Source organism: Chenopodium album, chromosome 3 (genome assembly GCF_948465745.1).
Source record: "Chenopodium album chromosome 3, dcCheAlbu1.1, whole genome shotgun sequence".
In the NCBI taxonomy this organism is placed as follows: Eukaryota; Viridiplantae; Streptophyta; class Magnoliopsida; order Caryophyllales; family Amaranthaceae; genus Chenopodium; species Chenopodium album.
Genome location: NC_137836.1, coordinates 75,996,833 through 76,023,664, shown reverse-complemented (window position 1 = coordinate 76,023,664; position 26,832 = coordinate 75,996,833). Strand labels below are relative to the sequence as shown.

Genomic DNA, 26,832 nt, shown 5'->3' with positions numbered 1-26,832 from the left:
TTGTTATATGATAGGGTCTTCATCCAGCCAATTTGTAGCTGTTACACGACTTGGGGACAAGTAAATATAGTAATCCTTTCGTTCTATAACATTTATTGTTCATAATATCTACCATTTTTTTGAAGAGAATTATAGTTTATGGTTTAATTGATGTGACTTTTAGATTATTTTACTTATTTGATTGATATGAGTATTATATTTTGGTGCCTTTAAGTCAAATGTTGAAAATCAAATCACTCCAAATTTGAAATTTCATAGCAATTTGTTACTTTGTGTACATTGCAATTTGTATTAGGGCAAAGAAGCTAGTATTCCACACTGTCAATTGGTCGCCTTACAGATTTTGTTATGATATAAGTATAATATTCCACAAATTTTGAGTAATTGACAAATGATACCCTTAATATAACAAATACAAATTGTTTATCTGTACAGAGTAATTTGTAAATGATATGATTCTTCTAATACAATTGGGTTTGTTCCTGTTTACTTGAACCGAATTGAACTGGTTGGAGCTGAATTGAAATTAAGCTAAACAAGGTTGACCTTGACCACTATATAAAACAATAATACGTCAAAAATATATTTCATGTGCAGTATTCTATAATATACCTAAAAGGCGAGATTATAATTGAAATGGCCTTTGGGCTCAAAAGTAATATATGAATATATAATACCCATATCATACATTTGAGGATAATCGAGTTGGTTGTAATTTATTTGGAAAACGCTAATTTTAGAGTTAAAGCCAAACAGCTATAAGCCATTGGAAAAACGCTACTTGGAGGTTGAGGCATTTGTGTGATTGTTTATGACAATTGAAGATAAAAGCAGAAGGCTTAGGCGGTTTTGTCGTCTTCTACCGTACATCGATATTCCCCCTTTCTTTGTCAGAAAAAGCAGTTTGATCAAATCTTGTCACCTCAAAGTTAGGTACATCTAAAGTTGTACGACTATATCGTACTTCCCTAAATCGAGCTAGATTTTCAACCATTTTTCACCTTTTTTTTCACTTTTTTTTTTTTTTATTTTTTTATTTCATTTTATTACTCCATCTTAATTTTTTTTTTTGAAAATAGTATAGTGCATCCGGGTGCACCATGCGCATGGTGCACCCGGAAAGAACATTAGACATATTTTAAAGAACATGGGGAAAAAAAAAAGAACATGCTAGTGTTAGAAAAAGAACATGTTTGTGTTTGACAAGAACATGACAATACAAAGAACATAAAGTCTTTACAAAAAGAACATATTATTTTTCATGGTTATTTAGGTGTTGAACGTGTTTGAAAAAGAACATTATATTTGACAAAAAAGCCGTGTTTGAAAAAGAACATTATATTTGACAAAAAAGAACATGTTCGTGTTTGACAAAGATGTAGGTGATCATTGGGAGGGCCGGGCCAAGGTTAAAAAATCAGCTCACTTCTCGGGTCGGGCCAAATTTTGGGGCGAAGTTTTTGTGCCCAAAATTGTCCGGCAGTGCGGGCTTTTCGGGTCGAGTAAAAAAATCAACTAAAATGCATAAAACGCATTCCCAAACCCGCCCAAAAAATTAAATTTAAGGGTCAGGTCCGACCTGATTTTGGGGGCGAAAAAAATTCTGCCCAAAACCCGTGCAAAATCGGGTCGGGCTGTTCTAACTTTGATCACCTCTAACCAAAGAACATAAAGTCTTTACAAAAAGAACATGATAATACATTAAAGAACATGTTCTTTTTTTTGGTTACTCGAGTGATTGGTTTTTTTTTTTTTTTTTTTTTTTTAAAGTACATGCATTAAAGAATATATATATTGTATAATATAAAGAACATATAGTTCAAACTCAAAGAACATAATCATCAAACTTAAAGAACATATTATGCTCATGTTCTTTATAAATATATATAATGTTCTTTTTTTGCCCATGTTCTTTTAAATATACCTTATGTTCTTTCCGGGTGCACCATGCGCATGGTGATGGTGCACCCGGGTGCACCAACCATACATTATTTTTTTTTTACATCAACTCTCACAGCTTTTTTAATTCGGTATTTACGGATCAGACACTTTAAGAGTGAGAGGAAAGGATAAGGAATCTCCACTCTAAAGTACTTCTAGTGGGGATTGAACCCCCAAGGTGACAATCTTATCACTAGACTAAGTTTTATTACTCCATCTTAATTGAGTATAATGTAAGGACTAAGGATTACATTTTTATACTCCGTAATATTTAAATTTATAAACTAAATTAATATAAAATTAAAGATATAAATGATCAAAGTTGTATATTGATCATGCATATCAATTAAAATGATTCACTTGTTTAAATCAACAAAAAAAAAAATTAACTGAAATTGATTTTGAAAGCTAGATTATCAGGAGAATAGAGTGTGTAAGAACGAAACACTCATATACTCCGTATATTTTATCTTTGAAGTAAAAATAATGTATACGAGAGTAAAAACTAAAGACATCTCTTCTCTTAATTATTATACAAATTGACTAAATTTCAAAGGAAAAAATAAATTAATTTGAAGAGGCTTTTGATGAAGAAAGCTTTATTTTTCTTTGGCAACAAGTTGAAAACTAAGACGAAATATTCGATCATGAACATTTATTTCTACTAAAAGAATCAAATTGACATAGTGGAAAAAACAAATATAAACTGTCCAACTTAACTTCTATTATTGGACTTTGTGTAGTAAATTTAGGGCTAAAATATTACATAGTCAATCTCCCATTTGTTTATGCTCTCATAAACAACACAAAGAAAAAAAATATATCAACTTATACTTGAGCAACTTTACTTTGTTTTGCTAATGTCATGTAATAAACTACGGAGTATCATCTGTCATTTAGCATAAAAAGTCTTTCGTAAGCTATCTTTTGGAATATCTTAAGGGAGGTTTGTCGAAAATCGATTTAGTCAACATCTTTGCTTTGGCTCTAAAATCCAACTACCTTAGCCCTTGCTTCCTTGAAGTTCTATACCCAACTTGTATTTGTACTGTATTAATTAATTAAAATACAAGATCATCATTCTTGGTAAAATTTGATTATTTGCCCCACAAAATATGTTTCTTTTTTTTTTTTTTTTTTTTTTTTTAAAAAAAAATACCTCCGATTTTATTTATTTATTTATTTATTTGTTGCAACTTTGGGGTATTATTTGAGAGATATAAAATATTCTAAAGTTGCAACTAAAAATAATCGGAGGTAGTAATAATTAAGCTTCCCAAACAACACATGTAAGTGTCCTACATAAAGAAAATAAGAGAGAGTTAAACAATTTATAAGACTATGAGATTACTTCTCCTATTGTCGTATGGTTTTGGGATAGAACCTTCCTAGACTTGTGAAGTGAACTCTCTCTCTCTTAGGAAGTATGGTGACGAGTGCAGCAACCTAAACTCGTATTTAACATTTTCTCTTTAATTAATAACGAGGCTTGAAGTCTCACATATACGATACTATATGGCCAATATATGAACATTATAACTTGTAGAGGTCAACTACTAGTAGCTAGTTTAGTTGGTAAGGTTAAGGTCTAGTAGTTTAGGGCTAATGGTGTTCAAATCATGCTTCTTTTTTTTTTTTTCTTTTTTTTTTGTATGGTAAGAAGAAAGACCCTGATAACCGTAGGTATTTATAGGTCAGATACTTTGAGAGCGAGGGGAAAGGGTAAGGGATCCCCACCCTCAAAGTGTCTCTAGTGGAGATTGAACCCCAATCTCAAGGTTGGAAAATGACAATCTTATCACTAAACTAACCTTGAGTCATGCATACATCATTAGAAATAATTCATGTTTTGTTTGAGAAGGCTATGTATCAATATTATTCTACAAGCTAAGGTTAGTCAAATTAAATGTCTTCTTAGTTTTCATAAAGCTTGGGTCACCATATGAACCACTTGAAATGATACTCGTAGTTATTTAGTTTAGCTGATAGTTGCAATGTTAGTAAGTCAAACAGCACAAAAGTCAACCCCAAAAAAGAAACAAGGGGGAGTTATGATGTCATATTATATAATAACATTATTATGAACGTTAGATGTACGTATAATTAATAATACATACACATGCGTCAGCTAGGAATATGCTAATTGAATTAATTAATATGATTAGTTTGAAATCAATTTGATAACCTTTTAAAGATCAGGCTGATGATGCATAGCTGATATGGACAACTGATTATTATGAGCACATTTCCTCATTTTATCAAATAATTAGAATTGTGATAGGTGGACAAAGGACAATAATTGAAGAATGTATGTACTGTTTTTTTTTTTTTTTTTTTTTTGAAGAAAAATGTATGTACTGTCTATGCACAATTGCACACATTTGAAGTTGAAAAACATGATTTTACGCAAAAAAAAAAAAAAAAAAAAAAAAAAAAAAAAGAAGATATTTTCACTTTTCAGTTTTTTTTTTTTTTTTTTTTTTTTTTTTTTTTTAAGTTTATCTAATTTTTGTTTCAAATTGATTCTATCATATTAGAAAATATATAATAATATATATCCTAATGTGATTTGTAATACGAATATTTTTTTTTAAAACTGTATAAATCACGAAAAATATTATCATGATTTCACTTAATATTATATGCAATCAATAGTATTCTCAATAGTTTATTTTTATTATTATGATAAAATTAGATCATCTCAACCCAACTCGATTAAATCGTAACTTAAATTATCGTATTGGAAGATTTGATAATACTTCTACTTCGTATATGTAGCAATAAATCAATCCAGAAACGACTAACTTGACGACAAAACGATTGTTAAAAATAATACTAATAATAATAATAATAAATTTGGTGAATATGAATTAAAACATCAGGGTTACTCCGTTACTTATCATTAATTTGTTGCAATCCCTTTAACTTGCATGTTTGCCCTCGGAAATGGTAACAAGGTTTCATGACAAAAATAAGCTTTAAAATAATAATTATATGAAATAATTAATATCCAGAAATGAAACCCTATAATCAATTTTAAGTAAATGTGGTAATTTGGATCGGATATGGTAAAATATGAATGTTAATTAAACTAGTTACAAAACAAAATTTCGTCATCTCTTCATGTATATACTACTAATAAGAGTTGAAATGCTACCTAATCTATTTTCTATCGGACACAATATGCAACCACAATTCTTGACCTAAAATGCTGCTGCCTCATTTAAGTTTTCTAATACTTTACCATGTAAAACGCGTCCATATAGTTTTTGAAGATAACGGAGTTGGAGTTGTTCGACTTCGACTTGGACGCTTGAAAAAGATGGTAGGGAGGCTGGATAAAAAGAGTAGAGACGACAAAAAGACGATAACGGAGCTTGATCATGAGGTTCTTGGAGACTATGTAGTAATTCAGTGTCGGACGATAATATTAGGGTACGGAGATGAAGGTCCATGAATTCTGAACTTGATATTAGGTTTTTAAAGTATTTTGATACACACTTTAACCATAGGAGTGAGTAAACTGGAAGTTTCAAGAGGACATGAGGAACTATGATATCTTCGGGAATGTCCAATAAACCAGGTTGAGCCATATTTGGAGTCATTTCACGAGAAAAAGCTTAAGAGTTCTTTGATAATACAAGCAATAATAAATTTATAGGAGTGACAAATTTGGGGCGAGTTAATAGTATGACTCAATTATATTAAGAGTATTTATACAAAATCTATAATCATAAGATAAAAAATAATCTTTCTAAAACATATACTATCATAATTCATGATCCTAAATACCACATACTTCATATATAATATTCAATAATATCAATATGAAAAATATATCATATTACATATCACACATATCTTTTCCATTATTGATTTTATCTCATACTCCCTCCGTCCCCTTTTGATATTTTCTTATGGACAAATATATAAATATAAATATTACTAAAGTAACAACCACTGACGTCATCACTTTTTTCAAATTGTACACGTGTCAGCTTTTTATTCATTTTTTTCCCGCCTAAACATTTTTTTTTTCTTTTTTTTTTTGTTTTTAAAAAAAAATCTAAATACTAATAAATATTACTAAAGTAACAACCACTGACGTCATCACTTTTTTCAAATTGTACACGTGTCAGCTTTTTATTCATTTTTTTCCCGCCTAAACATTTTTTTTTTCCTTTTTTTTTTTGTTTTTAAAAAAAAAATCTAAATACTAATTGAAAAGTAGTTTAATACAATACATTAGACTTTTTATTTTCAATACTTATTCTTTTAAACTTAAGGAAAACAAATATCAACCTTTTATACATGTGATTACTCCATCTAATTACAAAGTTCGCAAAATTTTATTGTAGACATGAATTTTCTTTTGTTTATATTATTTTAATTTTTGTAGTTTTATTTATGTTAATAATATCGTATGTAATACAAAGATTTTACATATTACTGTATGTCATTGAAGTTTACACAATTATAATTTATTATATCCGTGCATCGCACGGGAATTAATCTAGTTTTAGTTTTAAAATGCCAATTTACAACAATACTTGTGCAAATTTAAAATTTCCATGTAAATTTTGTTTTCCCATGTATTTTTATTACTTTCTCTCTCTACTTTTTTGCATACCCAATGTCAATTTACTTTTTCAATATACTTTAAATATTCTTATTTGTGTTTATTAATTCCCGTGAAAATCACTCATAAGGGACTATCAAAAGGGGACAGAGAGAGTATTTTTTTTTAAGACGATTTTATCTCAAATCTCTAGCAAGGAGGTTGAGGAATTCTTAACGTAGTATATTGTTGTGTCGTGTCCAAGACTGTCAACTCTAGTTTTTCCAACTCAAATTAGTTATTCTAATGTTCGATCCTCTGTAACAATAATTGAAAGGGAACTGGAATCTAAGTTATCAGACCATCTAGAACTGATCCCTGAATCTGAATTAACCCAGAGGGTGAACATGAAAGAACACCAAAAAAAAAAATTACTACCTCCGTTAACCATTATCTGCAACGAACTTTGGAGGCCTTCACGGACTCCTAGGCAGAATTTGGTAATCTTGTTTAACAAATGTAAGAGAGATTAATTAAAACAAAGAGGAGAGAGAAAGTGGGACATGCCCACATGGGTATTTTGGCTGGAAAACCAATTTTTGGTGGGGAACGATTTTCCCTCCTAACTTTTTGGACAAAATTTAAAACTTTTTCCAAATTTTTTCCCTCCACGGGATACTTCAACTTTTCCATTCAGTTTCATTGGCTTATAAATAGCAGCCATAACATTTAATGTTCACCACCATTGTCATACTTCACCATTAATACATACCACCATGTAACAATGTTTCCCAAAAATTAAGTTAGCACTAATTAGTAATAACACATCAGTCACCCATATTTACCCAAAAAACTACCCCTAATCTAAATTAGTGCTACCTACATTAAGTGATCTTCATCTTCTTTTTTCAACCCTTTGTACAAAATCGTGGCAGCTTCACCAGCACCAAAAAAAGACTTCAGCTACCACCTTCTCTTCTCTCTTTCACTCTGAAAAAAAAAAAAAAAAAAAAAAAAAAGCAGTCAGTGTTCCAACAAAAAAAATGAATGATACATATGGTTATGATGACTAATTCTATGGAATTGGTCAAATTCTTATGGAAGAAGAAGATAATGCATTTGAGTTTCCAGAAATTGACTCTGAAAATGAGGAAGAACATAGCCAGCAACAACATACAGACAGCAATGAAGGTTCAACTGCATCTCAACAGGCAGACACAACATCAAGAAAACAGCTGAGTATGGAAAAAAAAAAAAAAAAAGAAATCATTGATGCAATGTTATTGCAAATGCAAGATGGGCAGTTGCCTAGGGGAGTCAGGGCTCAAATGGCAGTAACATTTCAAGTGCACAAGTCAACAATCACTAGAGTATTTGATGATCTAACCAAGCAGATGTCTGAGGGAAATGTGATTGATGTCAGAAACAATAAGTTGGGGAAAGTAGGTCGCAAACCAATGGAATACTCAGATGAATTCCTCCAATTAGTGCCTCTGTACAAGAGGACAACAAAGAGAAGCTATGCATCAGCTCTAAAAATTTCACATGTCACTATACACAATTTGAAGAAAAGGGGCAGACTCAGAACTCACACAAGCACCAACAGACCATCACTTACTTCAAACCATAAGGTTGCAAGGTTAAAATGGGCTTTAGCTCATGTTAACCCTATTCCAGCACAAGGGGACCCAAAATTTGTGAACATGCAATATTCTATTCATATTGATGAGAAGTGGTTCTAGTTAAATCCAGAAACAAGGAAGTTTTATTTGCTGCCAAAAGAGGAAAACCCATACAGGTGTCAACAGTCTAGAAGGTTCAAAATTAAAGCCATGTTCATGGCAATGGTTGGTAAACCCTTGTATGATGCTAACAAAGACTTGTTGCATGATGGTAAATATGGCATTTTCCCTTTTGTAATTAAAAAAAGAGCAGTTAAGTCAAGTAAGAATAGAGTTGTAGGGACAATGGAGACCAAGGCACGCAGTAGAGAGTGTCACAAAGGAAGTGACAAGGAAAATGTTGCTGGAACATGTTATCCCAGCAATCAAAAGCAAGTGGCATCCTAGCTTACCAAAGAATGTGTACATACAGTGGGATAATGCAAGGCCACACCAGATCCCAGCAGATCTAGAGTTTCAAAAAGCATGCACATCAGATGGGTTCAATATTCAGATGGTTTTTCAACCAGCCCAGTCTGAATGTGCTTGATCTAGGACTGTTTACCTCAATATATAATCCATCCAATATCAATATTTTCCAAAGAATTTGGATGAATTGATTGAAAAGGTGAATGAGGCTTATGTTCAGTTTGACCCTAAAGTTAATAGGAATACTTGGATCACATTGTAACAATGCATGGTTAAGATAATGAAAAAAAAAATGGAGGCAATAACTACCCCCCCCCCCCCACCACCACATATGGGCAAAAACAGGTTAGAGAACCAAGGAATTCTTCCAGAACAGATAGAGGTCAGCAGGGATATTATTCATCAAGCAGTGGAACATCTCAACACTATGTTCAGGCCAGTCAACTCAGCAGAAGATGAAGACACACAAATGCAGGTTGATGCTGATTAGAAGGAAAAATAGGTACAACAAAAGATGAACACATGGACTGCCACACCTAACCACATTATTTTGTGTAAGCAAACCTAAGTATCCTTTTGGTTGTAGATTTATTTCTTTGCTTATCTTTTGGGTGGTTATGTGTATTTTGGTTAGTAGGAAGGGAAGAATTTGTAAGGCAGTTGTAGACACCCATTTGTGTCTCCCCAAAACCAAACCCAGTGATGAGTGCCTTTCACGTCGAATCATAATCGAATGAAACGAAAGTGTGGAAAGGTCTAGTGTTGCGGAAAGTTTTATTTCTTTTCTCTTCTCCCTGTTTTTGAAAACTTTATTTTAAGAAAACAGCCAATCCAGTTTGGTTGGTCCATGATATAGGTCCAATAGTGGTGTAGTTGGATGGGGCTTGCAAAGACCTTTCCAACGACATATTATAAGCCCAATTCCGATGAATATTGAGGAAGTTATGGCCAATTTACTAAACTGAGCCCGGTTTGAGCTTTATGTATGGCCCAATGATCTAGGGGAGGGCCTAATATGATTTATCATTCCTAATGCAATTAGGAATGGTTTTGGTCTTCTAGAATATTCTAGAAGGTTCTTTTCATTCCTAATTCAATTAGGACTTTTCAGAGTTTTAATTAAGATCAAATAGCATTTTCGAAGAAATTATATTATTTTATCTTCCAGTACGGTAAACTTATCAGATTTTCGAAAACGCGTTGGAATTAAGACTGGCGTCCAACCCTAGGCCTTGGCGCCTGGAACCAGGCTTGGCGCCAGACGCTAGCCATTGGAGCCTGGCGCTAGCCACTGGTGCTGGCGCCAGCTAGCCAGGGTTGGCGCCAATATTGTTTTTTGATCTTCAGACTCTGTTTTGTTAAATTATCTTTTTTGGCTGATTTTCTCTATAAATATCATATTAAAAACTCCGTTTTGATTCACCAACATTCACCAATTCTCCTCACTCTTAAGTTTTCATCAACTCTCTTCATTCGCAAGTTTTCATTCACGAATTCTCATCAACAATTAGTTTTAATTAGCTTTCATCAACAGTCAAGTATTCTTTAGCATTCTATTCTTTCTTGCTTTTTCATACAAAATTTCGCATTCACAAGATCTAGAAACACCTAGCCATATTCGAAGTTGCCTTCGCCCTAGACGTGAAAGAAAGAGGTACGAGGCATCAAAGTAAGTACTTTAATTGATTAATTGATTTTATGATGTAGACATCATGTTTATATTGTTATTATGATATTCCTAGTATCATGTCTAGGGTATTTTTAATATTAAATATGATTGTTACGATGCTTCCTATGTTCTTCCTAAAATTTATTCATGTTAGTATCATGTTAGGGCTAAAAATTTGATTTTTATCGCTTAGTGACATGCTAGGGTTTGTTATTAATCTTGTTAGTATCATGCCTAGGATCTTGCTATGTTTATTATGCTTTAATATTAACATGAACTTGATTATTATTAATTATGATTATTATTATTATTATAATGATTTATTATTCATGATATTATTTATTATGTTGCTTGATATGTATTATATTTTATATTGTTATTGCTTGATCACCTTTTATGCATGCTTAAAGGGAATTTGGTACTTGCAATCATGCTTAATAAGATAATTAATAATCTTGTTAGGTTAATTATGATTATAATTCAAGTGATCGCCAATAATAGTTTATTTGTGCATTAAATTCAACCAACATAGATTAAACAGGTTTAGGGTTAATCTTATTGATTGCATGTTAGTCAGAAAGCGCACATGAATACGATCAGAATAAAGTAGAGGCCTATTATTAGGGCAGGTTCAATTTCTTTTAGGTTGGATTTGTACCTTCATCCCCGAACCCTTATTTGGTTCATGACCTTATGGAGTTGACGATCTCTTGGATCGTTAAGGGGTGTAACCTTCACCTCGTGAACGGTTTACAAGTTCCTTAAAAACTTGTTGGCGACTCTTTTGCTCTATCTTCTTCCCTTTTGGACGCCACCGTACTTTATTGTATGATCACAGTGGGGTTCAAGCTAGTGGGATTTTAAAGGCTTGAAATTATTCCCTACAGCAGCCATGTAAGAACAAGATTTGTGTGTGGTATTAAATTTTGTAATGGAACTAAATGAATGAACATGAACCTTTTGTTTAACATATGGGACTCATGTCTTATCTTAGCCAAGTGTTACATTCCCTAAAAGTTAATATAGGCACCCATATTTCCATCAGAAGGAATTTAATTTTTTTTTTTTTCAACAACACCATATGTTCAAGTGTTTTCCTCAACAACAATTCTCATTAAAGAAAAGTTGGAGCTAAATACACTTTACAATAGTGGATCAAATGAGTCCCTTCATCATTTGGAAATGACATACACACAACAACATCAATCTAGGACAACAACATCAACAAAGGGACCCAAACAAAAACCAGCATCAACCACCAACCCATATCATCAAGGAAGGGACTCATCAGTTCTCTCATACAAAGGTCATTGAGAACAAAGAAGACATGAATCACAGAATAAATGCCTCAAACATGTATCATCATTCATCAATCACAATTCCCCTAAAATACAGAACAACAACATCAACAAAATAACCCAAACAGAAACCAACATCAACCACCAACCCATAACATCAAGGAAGGGACTCATCAGTTCTCTCATACACAGGTCATTGAGAACAAAAAAAAAAGGCATGAATTACAGAATAAATGCCTCAAACATGTATCATCATTCATCAATCACATTTCCCCTAAAATACAGAACAACAACATCAACAAAATAACCCAAACAGAAACCAGCATCAACCACCAACCCATAACATCAAGGAAGGACACAACTCAGTAGCAGGGCAGTATTAATTTCATCAGATAAATGAGAGACACGAGTAAGCAGTAGGCAACAATCCATAAGTTCAAATAAGGGACACAAATCAACAACACACAACAAGCCATTAGATGAAAACAGGGACTGAATAACAAATGATCACCACAACACAACTTAACTTTCAAAACACACCAGAACCAACATCAGTTAATAGCAACTTAGGGACTCATAAACAAAGCAATTCAATGGTAAAAAAAATTAAGGGTTAGAGGGCGTTACTGAGTGCTTCAAGTAGTTGGGGGAAGAACAACTCCCAATGAATCCTCTGTAGCATTATCATCAGGGCCTCCATCATTTGGATCTGCAGCGGCTTCAACCCCACCAACACCAGCCACGTTACGGTGCTCAGGAACACCAACCACATCCTGGCCACCACACCAGTAGGAGGAATTACCCCAACAGCAAGTTGAATAGGGTTTTCATCATCAGAAATCTCAATTACTTCAGAGAGCTTAGCCCCACGAATAATTCTTCTTCGAGCTACCAAGGCAGCGCGACGCCTAGATCTGATTATGGTAGGGGGTGCCTTAGCAACCTCAGATCTGGGCTTCTTCAGACCAGAAGAACCCTCAGCCTTACCAGAAGCGACTTCCTTGCTGAAATCAAGCGCCCTCTTGCCCCGACGCCTGATTTCCTCCCTCCTACCTTCCTCAATGTCATCAATGGATTGGGGACTTCACCAAGAGCATTCCAGGTGTAATCGCTAATAAAAGGACCCCTATCCCCAGCTTCGTACATTCTACGAGGCCAAGGAGAATCGGTGTTGAAGGAGTGAATCAACTTTTGAATAATATCACCTTCCTCTTCAACATCAGTCGCAAAGAAGGCATCAAGTGGATCTAGGTTAACCATTGCTAAAGGGACTCGTTTTTAAAAAAGGAATCAACCCTCAATTTGTCAGAATCAAATAGAGAGCACAAGTGACAGATCTGGGAGATGAACCCAGAAAAGAGGAGAGAGAGTGACGAAACCCAGAAAAGAGGAGAGAGAGAAGAACCAGAAAGTAGAAGAACAGAGTGAGTTGTTGAGAAGATGAACAGGTTTAAATGAAGAACAAGAACCCTAGAAATTTCTTCCATTTAATGTTAGTAGTTGGGGATCTCAATTAATGTTGTTAGTTGGGAATACATGGAAAATTTGGTGGGAATGGTTAAGGAAATCTAAAAATCTGATTAACCTAAGCAATTCAGATTAGTAAACATGATTGTTGTCTTATATTTTTAATCAGGGGCATTTTGGTCATTTTCATCTTTTTTTTTACTAAAAAAGGAAACAAAAAAATTGGTTGCACATAATGTTAAGCGGCTAAAAATGGTAAAAGTTGCAAATAATGGTTAACGGAGATAGTATTATAAACACCCTAAAGTCCAGGCCAAGCCCTTAAATGTTGTGTTGTTGCGGAATGCAGAGTAGCTTGGAGGCCCTAAAATAATCGACATTAGTTACCACGCAACATTATTCAGACTTCCAATAGAAACTTCGAATTTGCTTCCAAAATTGACAAATTTCACCCTTCCGAAATATCGAAATTGCTTCTCAGTTCACTCATCAATCTTCAGGTACGATTTCTCTCTCTTCACTGTAATTTCCATAATTTGCTCATTTTCGTATAATTTCTAGTATTTTGATTGTACTTGAATCAGAAATTACTGAAATATTGTTGAATTTACATCCAATTGCATCAAGAGTCTTGAATTTTACTTCCAATTTCATGATTAATGCCCTTAAAGAACCCTAGTTTTTCAAGTTTCATCAGAAATCTTCAGGATGCTTGGTTTTGTTTTCAATTCAACTTCAATTTTTAGGGTTTATATAACTGTGCTGCAACTTATGCAAAAAACGAGATTAATTATGGACAAAACACCTAGGATTGACAATTCAACTGATGAATTAGGGTTTTATTCGATTGTTTGTTTAATTGAGAAAGTGGTTTGGTGAGAAATTCATAGACCAATTTGTTCCCACTGTTTAATTTGAGCAGGATGTTTGATCAGAAATCTGCCGCGGTGCTATTTCTGGTGAGCCCTGTTGTAATATTAGGGGGTTTTCTGGCCCAATATACGTCGTACCCGTTAGCTGGGGTGAGGGTTCTTATGGTTGGTTTTATCTGGATGCTGCTGGGGACTCTGTGTAAATTCATTTTGCTGCACAGTGGTGCTGATCGTGTTCCCAAGTTCAAGGAACGAAGCCTTTATGACCTCGGTATTTCTCTAGTTAAGGCTTTTGGCTCACTTCTTTCTATGCTCGGTGTCATCTCAATCATGGTATACATACTAATCTTACTCTGGTTTACCGCATTGTGCCATTGCATTGCTTATAATTTTCGTTTGTAGATTAAAAGAAAAATCAGATGCTGGCTTACAACATGTAGGAAACAAGATACAATGTTTGCTATTTAAGTCCATCTGTTTTAAGGTATTCATTATCCTGTGATCTTCGTGCAGGAAACTAGTGCATATGTGTGGGTTGGAGTTGTAGGGAGTTTCATTACGTTCATCGGAGGTTTGGCATATCTATTCAAGCAGTTATGGATTGAGCAATTGGAAAGAGAGTGGCTTCTTCAAGCCGAGCAGGAGTCAAAATAATTTTTTGGTTGGTTTAATCTGCCCTCTAGAGTATCACATATCTTGATTTTCATGTGCCACTTTTGACACTCCTCACCTTACCTTGCTAAATCATGTGGTGTAGTTCAATTAACCGTCTTCTAGGATGACTTTGGGATATATTGCAGATAAACAGCGTAGTTGATTATGTGTTGTCTCTATATAGCAAATTAGAGAACTTGAGGTCTTGTTGACTTTCTACTGATAAAATCTCGTGATTTAAGTAACATGAAAGTATTAAGCGATGTCAATAATTAGTTCTAAGGAAAAATTGAAATGAATGGTCCTAGCTATTGCTGTTTCCCTACAAACAGTCCCACCTAATGGTTATCTTAGGTTGGGCCAAACTTTGCGATTTTACAGTGATCGAAATTTATCTGATGAACCAATTGTACCCTGCACAAATGAAACAAAAATAACTAAATTTTTTAAAAAAATGTATTGAAAAAAAATTTGGTAAAGGTAAAATTTGTTAAGTGAGATTTTGGTTCACATGCATAGAAATTAGCATTTTATTATTTGATTTTCCTTCGAATTTTTTGGTGTCCAATTGTCCATGTCTTGATTTTGAGTGAGTGATGGGAACAATAGAAGTCAAATTCTACCGTTTATTTGGAAAAAAAAAAAAAAAGTTGCCATAGATTTGTTAGTGTCATCTTACAATTATCTCATTCCTTCTTTTTAATTTGATATTTGTTTCATGAAAATAATAATTACTTCATGGTGTTCTGTTACTCCGTAGTTGTTATTGAATGAAAAGTTAATGGATGGAAAGAAGGAATAGGGAAAAAAACAGAAAGAAAAGGCAATAATGAAAGTTTTAAAAAATTGACTTTCTCAAATGTTTGCCATATCCGCATATGGGAAAGGTAAAACGGTACAAATATATGTACTACGTATAAGGTTTGACATCAGTTCGTACTTCGTTGATATCAACCTTTCTTTACCAATCTACCTTCCAGAAACGGATACGACTATATATTTTAGGGAAAGCTTTAAAAACTACAAATGAAGAAGAACATTCAAACTTGCAACCTATTGTAGGTATATTGCCTACAATAGGTATTCCCTCGGAAGTTGTTTACCACCGGGAATGGTAATAAGGGTTTCGCGACAAAAATAAGCTCTGGAAGCAGTAGAAACCATACCATTGATTTTAAATATCTTTGATAATTTAGATTTGATATTGTAAAAAATGATGGTGGAATTGTACTCGTTCCAGAACAAAATTTGGTCATCTCTTAATTTGTTAGAGTATTTAAGAGATGAAATTGCAACGCTAAATAATTCCCTTTCCAGAGGCCACAATTCTGGACTCCAAATGGTTGTAATTTTTCTCCATGAGTCTTTCACCTTGTAGTCTTTCATCACCCAAACTTGATATATTGCACCTGTAATCACGAGCATTTGATCTTCCTCTCGAAAAATCGTCTTCAAATCATGTGTCATTATATACAAGCAACCATCAAATGCCCCTAGCTCCCACAAAAAATTATCTTGTCTAAGAGAAGTAGGCAACGCAAATTGGCTCCATTGTTCGGTCTTAATATCAAAACAACCAATTACACCTTCACCGAATAGGAAATGAAATCGATGCTCATCAACAACTGCAGCGGGTAAATACCTTGTTAATTTCATCACATTAAAGTGGATGTTCAAATATCTCCAAGAATTGACCATCAAGCTGTATACCAAGATTATTTGACGTGACAATGATTCGGCACCATAACATGATATTAGCATAACAATCTTGTAATCGTTGTAAACTCCAATAGATGGATTGAATACCACATAATCTAAGTAAAATCTGTCAACCCATTGAATACAATGCAAGCCATTGCAAGATCCTATGAAAGTGTACCCAACAATACGTTCCCCTTGTTTTGGAGGATAACGGAGTTCGAGTTGTTGGATGGGCGAAGAAGATGTTGATAGGGAGGCGGAATCCAAAGAGTAGAGACGAAGATGATACAACTGGAGAACATAAAGTTTTTCATCATGGGAAGATAATTTTAGGGTATGGAGATGAAAGTTGATGAATTCTGGACTTGATATTAGGGTTTTGAAATATTTGGATATACACTTTAAACGGAGGAGTGATCGATCTAACTGGTAGTTTTAGGAGGATATAGAGAATTATGTCTTCGGGAATTGCCAACTCAAGGGATAAGTTGGGTTTTATAGCCATCTTAGATGAAGCTCTAAGGTTTAGATTTTTCACTGGAAGAAACTAATACTCTCTATAGAAAACTAAGGAATGCTAGCCATTTAAAATTTATATTTTGTAAATTACAGTCATTTAAATTCAAAATTGCAAATTGCAGCCCAATAGTTGTTATAAATTGTAAATTGCAACCCAATTAAACTTTTGGTTTCTAAATTGTGCCCATTCTTTTTAAACGTCTAAGTTGTGCCCTCAACCTCACTAATTTATTATTAACAATAACCTTTGACGTTAACAATAATTTTTTTTTTATATTATTTTATTTTTTGATTTTTTAAAGTGTTAAACCAATTAGAACGGGACATGTGTCAAATTAATAACGCCACGACACCATTGTTGATAAAAAAACTTAACTTTCATTAACGGATATGGCTATCAAAGGGTATTGTTGATAAAAGATCGTGAGGTGGAGGGCACAACTTATAACTTTGAAAAAAAAACATGGGTATAGCTTAGAAACCGAATAACTTGGAGGGCATAGCTTAGACAAAACCCTAAACTTTTTTATCGGTTTATTTGCGTGTCGAAAAATATTCAGTTAAGGTTTTGGGGGCCATTTTATCTCTAAAGGTTTTGAATTGAGTTTGGAATTAGCAAAAACTAACATAAGTGTCTCGTTTTGCGTAACAAAAATGTATCGATTTTGGGCAACTATTTTTTCCTATAAAAATGAGGTACTTACATTAATTTTCGCTAATTTTAATCTCAATTTGGGCCCATAAGGTTAAAAATGGCTGCTAAAACCTTAAGTGAACATTTTTCGACATGCAAATCGATGAAATCCATGAATTCTGAACATGATATTAGGTTCTTAAAGTATTTTGATACACACTTAAACGTAGGAGTGAGCTAACTGGAAGTTTCAGGACATGGGGATCTACAATATCTTCAGAAATGTCCAATAAACCAGGTTGAGCCATATTCAGTGTTTTTTACGAGAAAAAACTAAGAATTCTTTAATAATACAAGTATAATAGTAATAAATTTATGACAAATTTAAGACGAGTTAATATTATGACTTAATTATAATTAAGAGTATTTATACAAAACTTCATAAGATAAAAAATAATCTTTCCAAAAATATATCATATCACACGTATCTTTTCCATTATTGATTTTATCTCAAATCTCTAGTAAGGTGGTTGAAGAATTTTTGTACGCAGTACTTGAATATTGTTATGTCGTGTGCTTTAATTTTTCCAACTCAAATAAGTTCACCCGTAAAGTCCTTAATGGGCCGAACCCTTAAATGTTGAACCAACATTATTCAATTAGAAATTTGGCAGTAAATATTAAATAACACAATCAATCCTTTCTACTTAACGTTTTTACTTTCACCTTTGATTAACTTGAGAAGTTTAGATACAGAATTGAGAATTTCATCCTTCTGAAACCCAAAATTGACAAATTTCACCCTTCCCAAACTTCGAATTTGTTTCTCAGTTCACTCATCAATCTTCAGGTACGATTTCTCTATCTTCACTGTAATTTCCATAATTTGCTTATTTTCGTGTAATTTCTAGTATTTTGATTGTACTTGAATCAGAAATTACTGAAATATTGTTGAATGTACATCCAATTGCATCAAGAATATTGAATTTTACTCCCAATTTCATCAGTAATGCCCTTAAAGAACCCTAATTTTTCAAGAATCATCAGAAAATTTTCAGGATGCTTGCTTTTGTTTTAATTCAACTTCAATTCTTAGGGTTTTGCAAAAAACGAGATTAATTATGGACAAAACACCTAGGATTGACAATTGGACTGATGAATTAGGGTTTTATTCGATTATTTGTTTAATTGAGAAAGTGGTTTGGTGAGAAATTCATAGACCAATTTGTTCCCACTGTTTAATTTGAGCAGGATGTTTGATCAGAAATTGAGCAGGATGTTTGATCAGAAATCTACTATTTGTGGTGAGCCCTGCTATAATATTAGGGGGTTTTCTGGCCCAATATTCGTCGTACGCGATAGCTGGGACGAGTGTTCTTAGTATTGGTTATAACTTGATGCTGTTTGCTCTCGTTTATAAATGCATCTTGGTGCACAACAAGGAACGAAGCCTTTATGACCTTACTATTTCTGTAGTTAAGAATATTGGCTCACTTCTTTCTATGCTCGGTGTCATTTCACTTGCAACCTTGGTATACATACTAATCTTATTCTGGTTTACTGCATTGTGCCATTGCGTTGCTTACAATTTTCGTTCGTAGATTTTAGAAAGAAAAAAAAACACAACAGATGCTGGTTTATAACATGTAGGAAACAAATACAATGTTTGTTATTAAAATCTATCTGTTTTAACTTATTCGTTGTTGTGTAATCTTTGTGCAGGATACTAATGCGTATGTGTGGGTTGGAGTTGTTGGCAGTGTGATAATCCTCATCGGAGGTTTGGCATATCTATTCCAGCAGTTATGGATTGAAGAATTGGAAAGAGAGTGGCTCCTTCAAGCTGAGCAGGAGTCAAAGTAGTTTTTTGGTTGGTTTAATCTGCCCTCTAGAGAAGCACACATCTTGATTTTCATGTGCCACTTTTGACACTCCTCACCTTACCTAGCTAAATCATGTGGTGTAGTTCAGTCAGCCGTCTTCTAAGATAACTTTGGATATATTGCAGATAAATAGCGTAGTTTGTTGCTCTTGTTATCGTAACTGTATAGGTGTTAGTAACGTCGTTTTTAGGAATGGTTGGAGTTATGCATCTTTTTTATTGAACTTTTTGTTATGGGTAAATTGGGTTTGTATAAATGATGGGTTATGTGCTATTGTGCATTTGTGCCGTGTCTATATAGCAAATTAGAGCTTTTGTTGAATTTCTACTGATAAACACTAGTGATTAAAATAAACGTAACATGAAAGAAAATTGAAATACATGATTCTAACCATTGTTGTTCTGCTACAAACAGTCCCACCAAATGTTTATCTTAGGTTGGGCCAAACTTTGAGATTCTTTTGATGATATTGGGCCTAATGACTTGTTTACCTACTATAATGACCTTAATAAGTAATGTTCTCTGTATTTTTTAAATGCGTCATTTTGATTTGGCCCACTACAATCAAATACATCTCAAAGTTTAAGTTTGGCTCAATCAAGGATTATAGATGTGATTATTTTTATGGAATGGTAACAGTTAGGACGGTTTATTTCAAAAAATAATAATAAGTCCAATAAAAATGGGATAGGTAAAGTTGTACATCAAATCTTAGTTTTCAGAATAACTATACTTTTTTTATATCAAGCTTCAATAAACCGAGTATGGCATGTAGGAATATCAGCAAAGTTATACAAAACAAATAATTACAGAGTATAAAGCAACAAATTAATTTGATAAATACATATAGCACTAAATCAAATAAAGAATAACTCCATGATATAACGACTTTAGAAACAAATGTGACTAGATATTATATTTCCTCAAAAAAATATTATTATTTTTTAGAGAAAGCATAAAAATTACAAGTGGGAGAAGAGCATTCAAACTTGCAGCCTATTACTTTTCGTTCCTTATTTTTTCAGAATTTCCTCAAAATTGTTTACAACCGGTAATGGTAACAAGGGTTTCGTGACAAAAATAAGCTTTAGAAGTAGTAGAAAATCTAGAAACCACACTATTTGATTTAAGTATCTTTGATGATTTAGATTCGATATTGTGAAATATGATGGTGGAATTATATTGATCCCATAACAAAATTTGGGCATCTCTTAATTTGCTAAGAAGTGAAATGGTACCGCGACAAAAACCCCTGTTTAGCGGCCACAATTCTGGACTCCAAAGGATTGTAATTTTTGTCCATGAGTCTTTTACCTTGTAATCTTTCATCACCCACAAACTTGATATTCTTTATCCATATACACGAGCTTACCAATTTCTTCCCTTAAAGAAGTTTTCGATTCACGTGTAATTATATACAAGCAATCATCAAAAACCCTTAGCTAATATAAAGTATTATCATGTGTAATAGAAGTAGGCATCACAAATTTGCTCCATTGTTCAGTTTGAATATCAAAACAACCAATTACACCATCACCGAATAGGAAATGAAGTCGATGTCCATCAACAACTGCAGCCGAAAAATAAGTTGATTGCATCACATGAAAGTGGATGTTCAAAGATCTCCAAGAATTGGTCATCAAGCTATATAGAAACATTTGACACGAAAATCCAACACCAACACATGTTGATATTAACATAACAATCTTGTAGTCGTTATTAACACCATCGAAACTAAATCCAGATTTTACTGAAAAACTTCCATTGTTATCTAGAAAGTAAAATCTATTTCCTTGTAAACTCCAATAGATGGATTGAATATCACGTAATCTAAGTGAGAGTTGACCTGGCATTGGCATTGTATACAATGCAAGCCATTGCAAGATCCTACTAAAGTGCTTTCAACACTACTTTTATCAGGATAACGAAGTTCGAGTCGTTGGACAGGTGAAGGAGATGATAGAGAAGCTGAATCTAAAGAGTAAAGACTATGATCATACAAATAGAGAATGTAAAAGTTTTTCATCATGGGAAGATAATTTTAGGGTATGGAGATGAAAGTTGATGAATTGTGGACTTGATATTAGGGTTTTGAAATATTTAGATACACACTTTAAACGGAGGAGTGATTTAATAGGTAGTTTTAGGAGGATATAGGGAATTATGTCTTCGGAAATTGCCAATTCAAGGGATATGTTGGGTTTTGTGGCCATCTTAGATGAAGCTCTCTAAGGTTTATATTTTTCACGAGAAGAAATATAAAGGAGTTATGTATATATTTATAGAGGATGGACTAAGGAGTTATGTATATTTATAGAGGATGGACTAAGGAGTTTTGTATATTTATGAACTATTAAATATTCCATAACTGCTTACGCATTAGTTTCCTAATCTTTTATAAGATATGAGATAGGAGGGAGCTTTTTTTTTTTTTAAATAATAATAATAATAATAATAATAATAATAATAAAAAAAAATAATAATAATAATAATAATAATAAATAATAATAATAATAATAATAATCTTTCAAAAAAAAAAATTGTCAAATCAATAAGATAATGACACATGTTCTATATAATCTGTTAATTAGGTTACTAATTTATTATAATTTGTTATAAGCGGATAACCCAAAAATTGTATTATTTTGAAATAATCAAAATATTGATTTTGATTGTATTATTTTTGACAATTTTCTCAATATAAAACCATAAACTATGATATTTTTGTTATTTTTTTTTTTGGATAACCACAGGGAATTAATTTATTACATCATCATAATATTATATTCTTTTTCTGTTAAATGAATGATCATAAATAAATTCTAAAAAAATAACATAAATAAAACAATATTAAAAATGTAATAAATGGAATCAAATAAGAAATGCATAAAATAAATTAATTTAATTAATACTGAATTTCTTTCCAATCTAATCGCTTGAATATAATAGTTTTACCTTTTCCATCTAATCTACGATTACAACTTTATGATAATAAAAGGAGCACGTGATTATTTGAAGTTGTCAACGTGGATCATCTAAACATGAACACGTGTAATTTAGTTATTAGTGGTTTACTATTTGATTTCTACACATTTACTGGAATTTGATGGTTTTTTATAATCACATTCAATCAACATAAAACAAATTATATAATTATTAATTATTATACTAAAAAATTACGTGAAACTAATATATATATATATATATATATTCACAATTTTATATTCACAATTTTCATAAAAAGATATTATTGACTGAAAAATTATGACGGGAAAAAAATTGGAAAGATTTGAGATGCTTGATTTAAGGCATTGACGAGTATATTAATCTTGTTCTCACACAAAAACGGAGTTTCTCTCTTATACCTGTAAATTAACGAGTATAATTAATATAACTAAAATATAAATATGCAATTAAATTATATAAGCGATAAGTTTAAGAAAAACCTTACATCCTAATGACCCAAATCCAATTGTAATGTTGTGATTTGAAATATCATACATAATAAAACGGAAGTATTAAAAATGTAAAAATGAAATCAAATAAGAAAAAGGAGTAAATTACACACGGATGTATTCCATATTGCATTCATTGTTAACTATCCGGTTTAGTAAAGAGGTTTTCCCGGTCCTTAGTTCACCCAAAATTACCACTTTATACATAGGTTAATGTTTATGCATTTGTCTATTCAAAACAAAATGTTCAGCCATTTATAAATTGACGCGCGTGAAATGTCTGAGTATGAGTAGTCAAATCATTTAGGTTCAGGCCTACTCTTTTCGGCTTATTTTCAGTTCAGTAGTTTAACTCCAATAAGTTCAGTTCAGTTCTTAATTTCTTTCTCTCAAAAAATATTCAGTTCAGTTCATCAGTTCAGTTTTATTCAGCTCCAATAAGTTCAATTCAGTTCAGTGCAGTTTAGTTCAGTTCACTTCAGTCAATCAGAATAGGCCCTTAAGCCTTGTTTAATTTAACTTATTTTTACTTATTTCAGAAAAAAAAAGAAGTTCAGGTCAGATCAGATTAGAAAAAATAAGTTCAGATTGGATCAGAAAAAATAAGTTCAGATCAGATCATCATTTTATGTGGAGTTTTTTATCGCTAAACATTTTTAATTTCGTTATGAAAAAAATTATTAAAATTACATATTAATAAAATACACATTATTACGAATCTAACAAGACCCCATTTGATATATTTTTTCCATATAAATTATCGTAAATTTAAGGTCAAAGTTTGGTTAAATTTGACATTCAGATCATATTAGATCAAATCAAACCAGATCAGCTCAGACCAGATCAAATTAGATCAGATAAGCACAAATAAGGTGAACCAAACAAGGCCTTAGTATAAGTGGACTAGTGCTTTTATAGTTACTCTAGCTCCACGCCTCTACCGTTTAAGTGATCTCATATCATTTTATTACAAGGTCTTTTTTTTTATTTCACGCATACAACAAGGTCTTACTTTAAGGAGAGTTTTTATTGTTGGGTATAGTAGTATGATCCTGTTCACTTCACCCTAAAAAAAAAAATATTAAGTAAAAACAATATCAGTTCATTAAAAATAAGTCCAGTTCAGTAAAATTCAGTTATCTTAAAGAAGAAATTGTAGGGTTTTAGGTACTCTAAGCGGAATTTCATGAATCATATTCATACGCACCTAAAACAGGATCTCATGCATATACAAATAAAGATCACATAATAGTTTAGAATTAACCTTTGAAGTGTGAATCCTCTTAGCAATCTTCTTCTCTACCGGAGATAAAGAGCCTCAATTGCAACTCCTCTATTTGGTCCACCGGATTGAATCAACACTCCACCAATGCTAGTTGGACGGGAAAAACCTTTCACCTTTCTTGGAGTTGAGAACCAATTTTAGAGAGAAAATATTGAGAGAAAACTTACGTTGTTTTCAGAAGACTGAATACTGTGTATTTTAATTATCCCTAACTAATATATAATCATATTATTATTAATTAGGTTAGGGTTTTCTCTCTCCTTTCCCTTTTTGGCCGGTCACCCTAAGGCCCACTTTGGGCTTCTGGTTTCTTTATTGATCCAATCCTAATGTGTGACCTTGTAGGATCCGTTTAGGCGGGCTTCGGGTTTGTTACTTACTAACCCAAAGTTCTATAGCATTCTCTAGCAAGATGTATAGACGACCCAAATAAACGAATTACTATCTCCATAATACGATCCATGATTATATTAAGTAACTGCACTAAAGTCGAGGACACATTTCCTTCAATCTCCCACTTGTCCGAGACAAGTATGCAATATTCAAATTCCTTAAGTCTCTTAGTGTCTAATTTGATAGTATGATCACATCTCTATGTTATCCATACCAGCTTTCAAATTATTTCTTGAAATCCGAGTTTGAATTGCTAAACAAATGATCATCTTATGATCCATTTGAGCACGGCCATGCATTTTCAATTCTTACTCTTCAAGAGGCCAAGACACCCATCTTATTTAACATAGGAGGACCTATTCAATCTTGTGGCAACCAAAACTCCCACTCAACTTTTAGCACAACCCGAGTGTCGCCTTTATAGTCCCCTTTTACGGCATGACGGTTGACAACATCAAGGTTACACTAATCATTGAATTGAGTAGTGTTCCACTCATGTCTAAGGAATCCGCTAATATAATTTGCGAAGTTTTAGAACTTCTAAGTAGGTCTGTTCGATCATGTATCGACTATACATATCCATATGATTGACTAAACATCTCCATGTTTCCATAGCGCATGAAACGACACCATCAATCAATCTTATATGCTAATCCTTTTATTGAGTCATTTATGTCCAAATTAACAACTCAGATTAGGAACTTAAATATTTTATGAATTCAGTTCACTTATGAGGTTTCATTCATCAAATCACGCATTTGACAAGCCCATTAAATTCAATAAATACGTTGGACATTTTATTTAATACTAAACCAAAATTAAATAAGATGAAAAATTCATACTATATAAACATAAAACATGAAATCATGTCTTTAACTTGTAACAAGTTTCTCTAAACAAAAACAACCATTCTAACACTTGCTTCAACCCTACAGCCCTAGCGTGACGTTCATGCTTGGGTTGAGGGAGAGGTTAAGTGAGTGGATCAGCAACATTCTCATCCGTGTGAACTTTGCAGATCTTGACATCATTCCTGTCTACAATCTCGCGAGTGAGGTAATATTTCCTCATCACATGCTTGGATTTGTCGTTTGATCTTGGTTCTTTTGCTTGCGTAATAAGCTCCATTATTATCACAAAACAACTCAATTCCTTCTAGAACACTAGGTACGATCCCTAGCTCTGTTAGGAACTTCTTTATCCAAACAGCTTCCTTAGCTGCTTCTACCGCCGCTAAATATTCTGATTCTGTCGTAGAGTCTGCTACAGTGCCTTGCTTTGAACTCTTCCAGCTCACTGCTTCTCCATTCAGACAAAAGATGTACCCTGATTGCGAGCGATAATCATCTCTATCGGTCTAGAAACTTACATCAATATAACCTTTAACAACCAACTCATCTACTCCTCCATAGACCAAAAACATTCCTTTAGTCCTTCTCAAGTACTTTAGGATGTTCTTAGCCGCAGTCCAGTGTGCTTCACCTGGATTTGCTTGGAATCTGCTACATAAGCTCAGAGCAAATGCAACGTCCGGTTGAGTGCATATCATGACATACATAATAGAACCTATAGACGAGGCGTAAGGTATGCTACTCATTTGCTTCAACTCATCAGGCTCCGATGGGCACTGACTCTTGCTAAGAGAAATGCCATGTGACATGGGAATGAATCCTCTCTTAGAGTTTTCCATATTGAACCTTGCAAGAACCTTATCAAGTCTCTTGGCTCAGTCCAAGCATCCTTCGAGACCTATCTCTATGGATTTTGATTCCCAAAATGTACTCAGCTTCTCCAAGGTCTTTCATGGAAAAACAACTTCTCAACCATTCCCTAACTGACTCAAGCATTGGTATGTCATTTCCTATGAGTAGTATTCCATCTACATACAAAACCAAGAAGACTAAACTACTCCCACTAAATTTCTTGTAGACACAAGATTCTTCTTCACTCTTGAGAAAACCAAACTGTTTGATTGCCTCATCAAATCGAAGATTCCAGCTCCGAGACGCTTGCTTCAATCCATAAATTGATCTCTGAAGCTTGCAAACTCTTTTGGGATTTTCTGGATCCTCAAAACCCTCAGGTTGTGTCATGTACACATCCTCCATCAAGAACCCATTCAAGAAGGCGGTTTTGACATCCATCTGCCAAATTTCATAATTGTAATGTGCAGCAATCGCCAAAGGTATCCGAATTGACTTAATCTTTGCAATTGGAGAAAATGTTTCATCATAGTCTATACCATGTACTTGTTTTAATCCTTTTGCAACCAGTCTTGCTTTATAGATATAGACATTTCCATTCTTGTCTGTTTTTATTTTGAACACCCACTTGCATCCAATAGGTTTAACCCCATCAGGCAAGTCGACTAGGGTCCAAACTTTGTTCTCAGACATGGAGTCCATTTCAGATT

The 26,832-nt window shown here is 33.1% G+C and overlaps 2 protein-coding genes across 2 annotated transcripts; one reads left to right on the top strand and one right to left on the bottom strand.

The window, feature by feature from the left end:
• The first annotated feature begins 13,367 nt into the window (after positions 1–13,367).
• LOC145617331 (uncharacterized) lies at positions 13,368–14,952 on the top strand. The gene is made up of 3 exons (XM_081672022.1): positions 13,368–13,523; positions 13,946–14,228; positions 14,409–14,952. Exons 2-3 carry the CDS (start codon positions 13,947–13,949, stop codon positions 14,547–14,549), a joined length of 423 nt encoding a protein of 140 aa, XP_081528148.1. The 5' UTR covers positions 13,368–13,523; position 13,946; the 3' UTR covers positions 14,550–14,952.
• A 668-nt stretch (positions 14,953–15,620) lies between these two features.
• On the bottom strand, positions 15,621–17,711 carry LOC145625404 (F-box protein CPR1-like). The gene is made up of 2 exons (XM_081678451.1): positions 17,646–17,711; positions 15,621–16,541 (listed from the first exon to the last, which is right to left on the bottom strand). Exons 1-2 carry the CDS (start codon positions 17,709–17,711, stop codon positions 15,621–15,623), a joined length of 987 nt encoding a protein of 328 aa, XP_081534577.1.
• Positions 17,712–26,832: the final 9,121 nt, after the last annotated feature.

Excerpts from the sequence above, each read along its gene's own strand:
- LOC145617331 (XM_081672022.1), top strand. The coding sequence starts at position 13,947 with ATGTTTGATCAGAAATCTGCCGCGGTGCTATTTCTGGTGAGCCCTGTT. Across the intron at positions 14,229-14,408 it reads TCGGTGTCATCTCAATCATG|GAAACTAGTGCATATGTGTG; the intron begins GTATACATACTA and ends ATCTTCGTGCAG.
- LOC145625404 (XM_081678451.1), bottom strand. The coding sequence starts at position 17,711 with ATGGCTCAACCTGGTTTATTGGACATTTCTGAAGATATTGTAGATCCC. Across the intron at positions 16,542-17,645 it reads CCCATGTCCTGAAACTTCCA|TTGTATCATCTTCGTCTCTA; the intron begins GTTAGCTCACTC and ends TATGTTCTCCAG.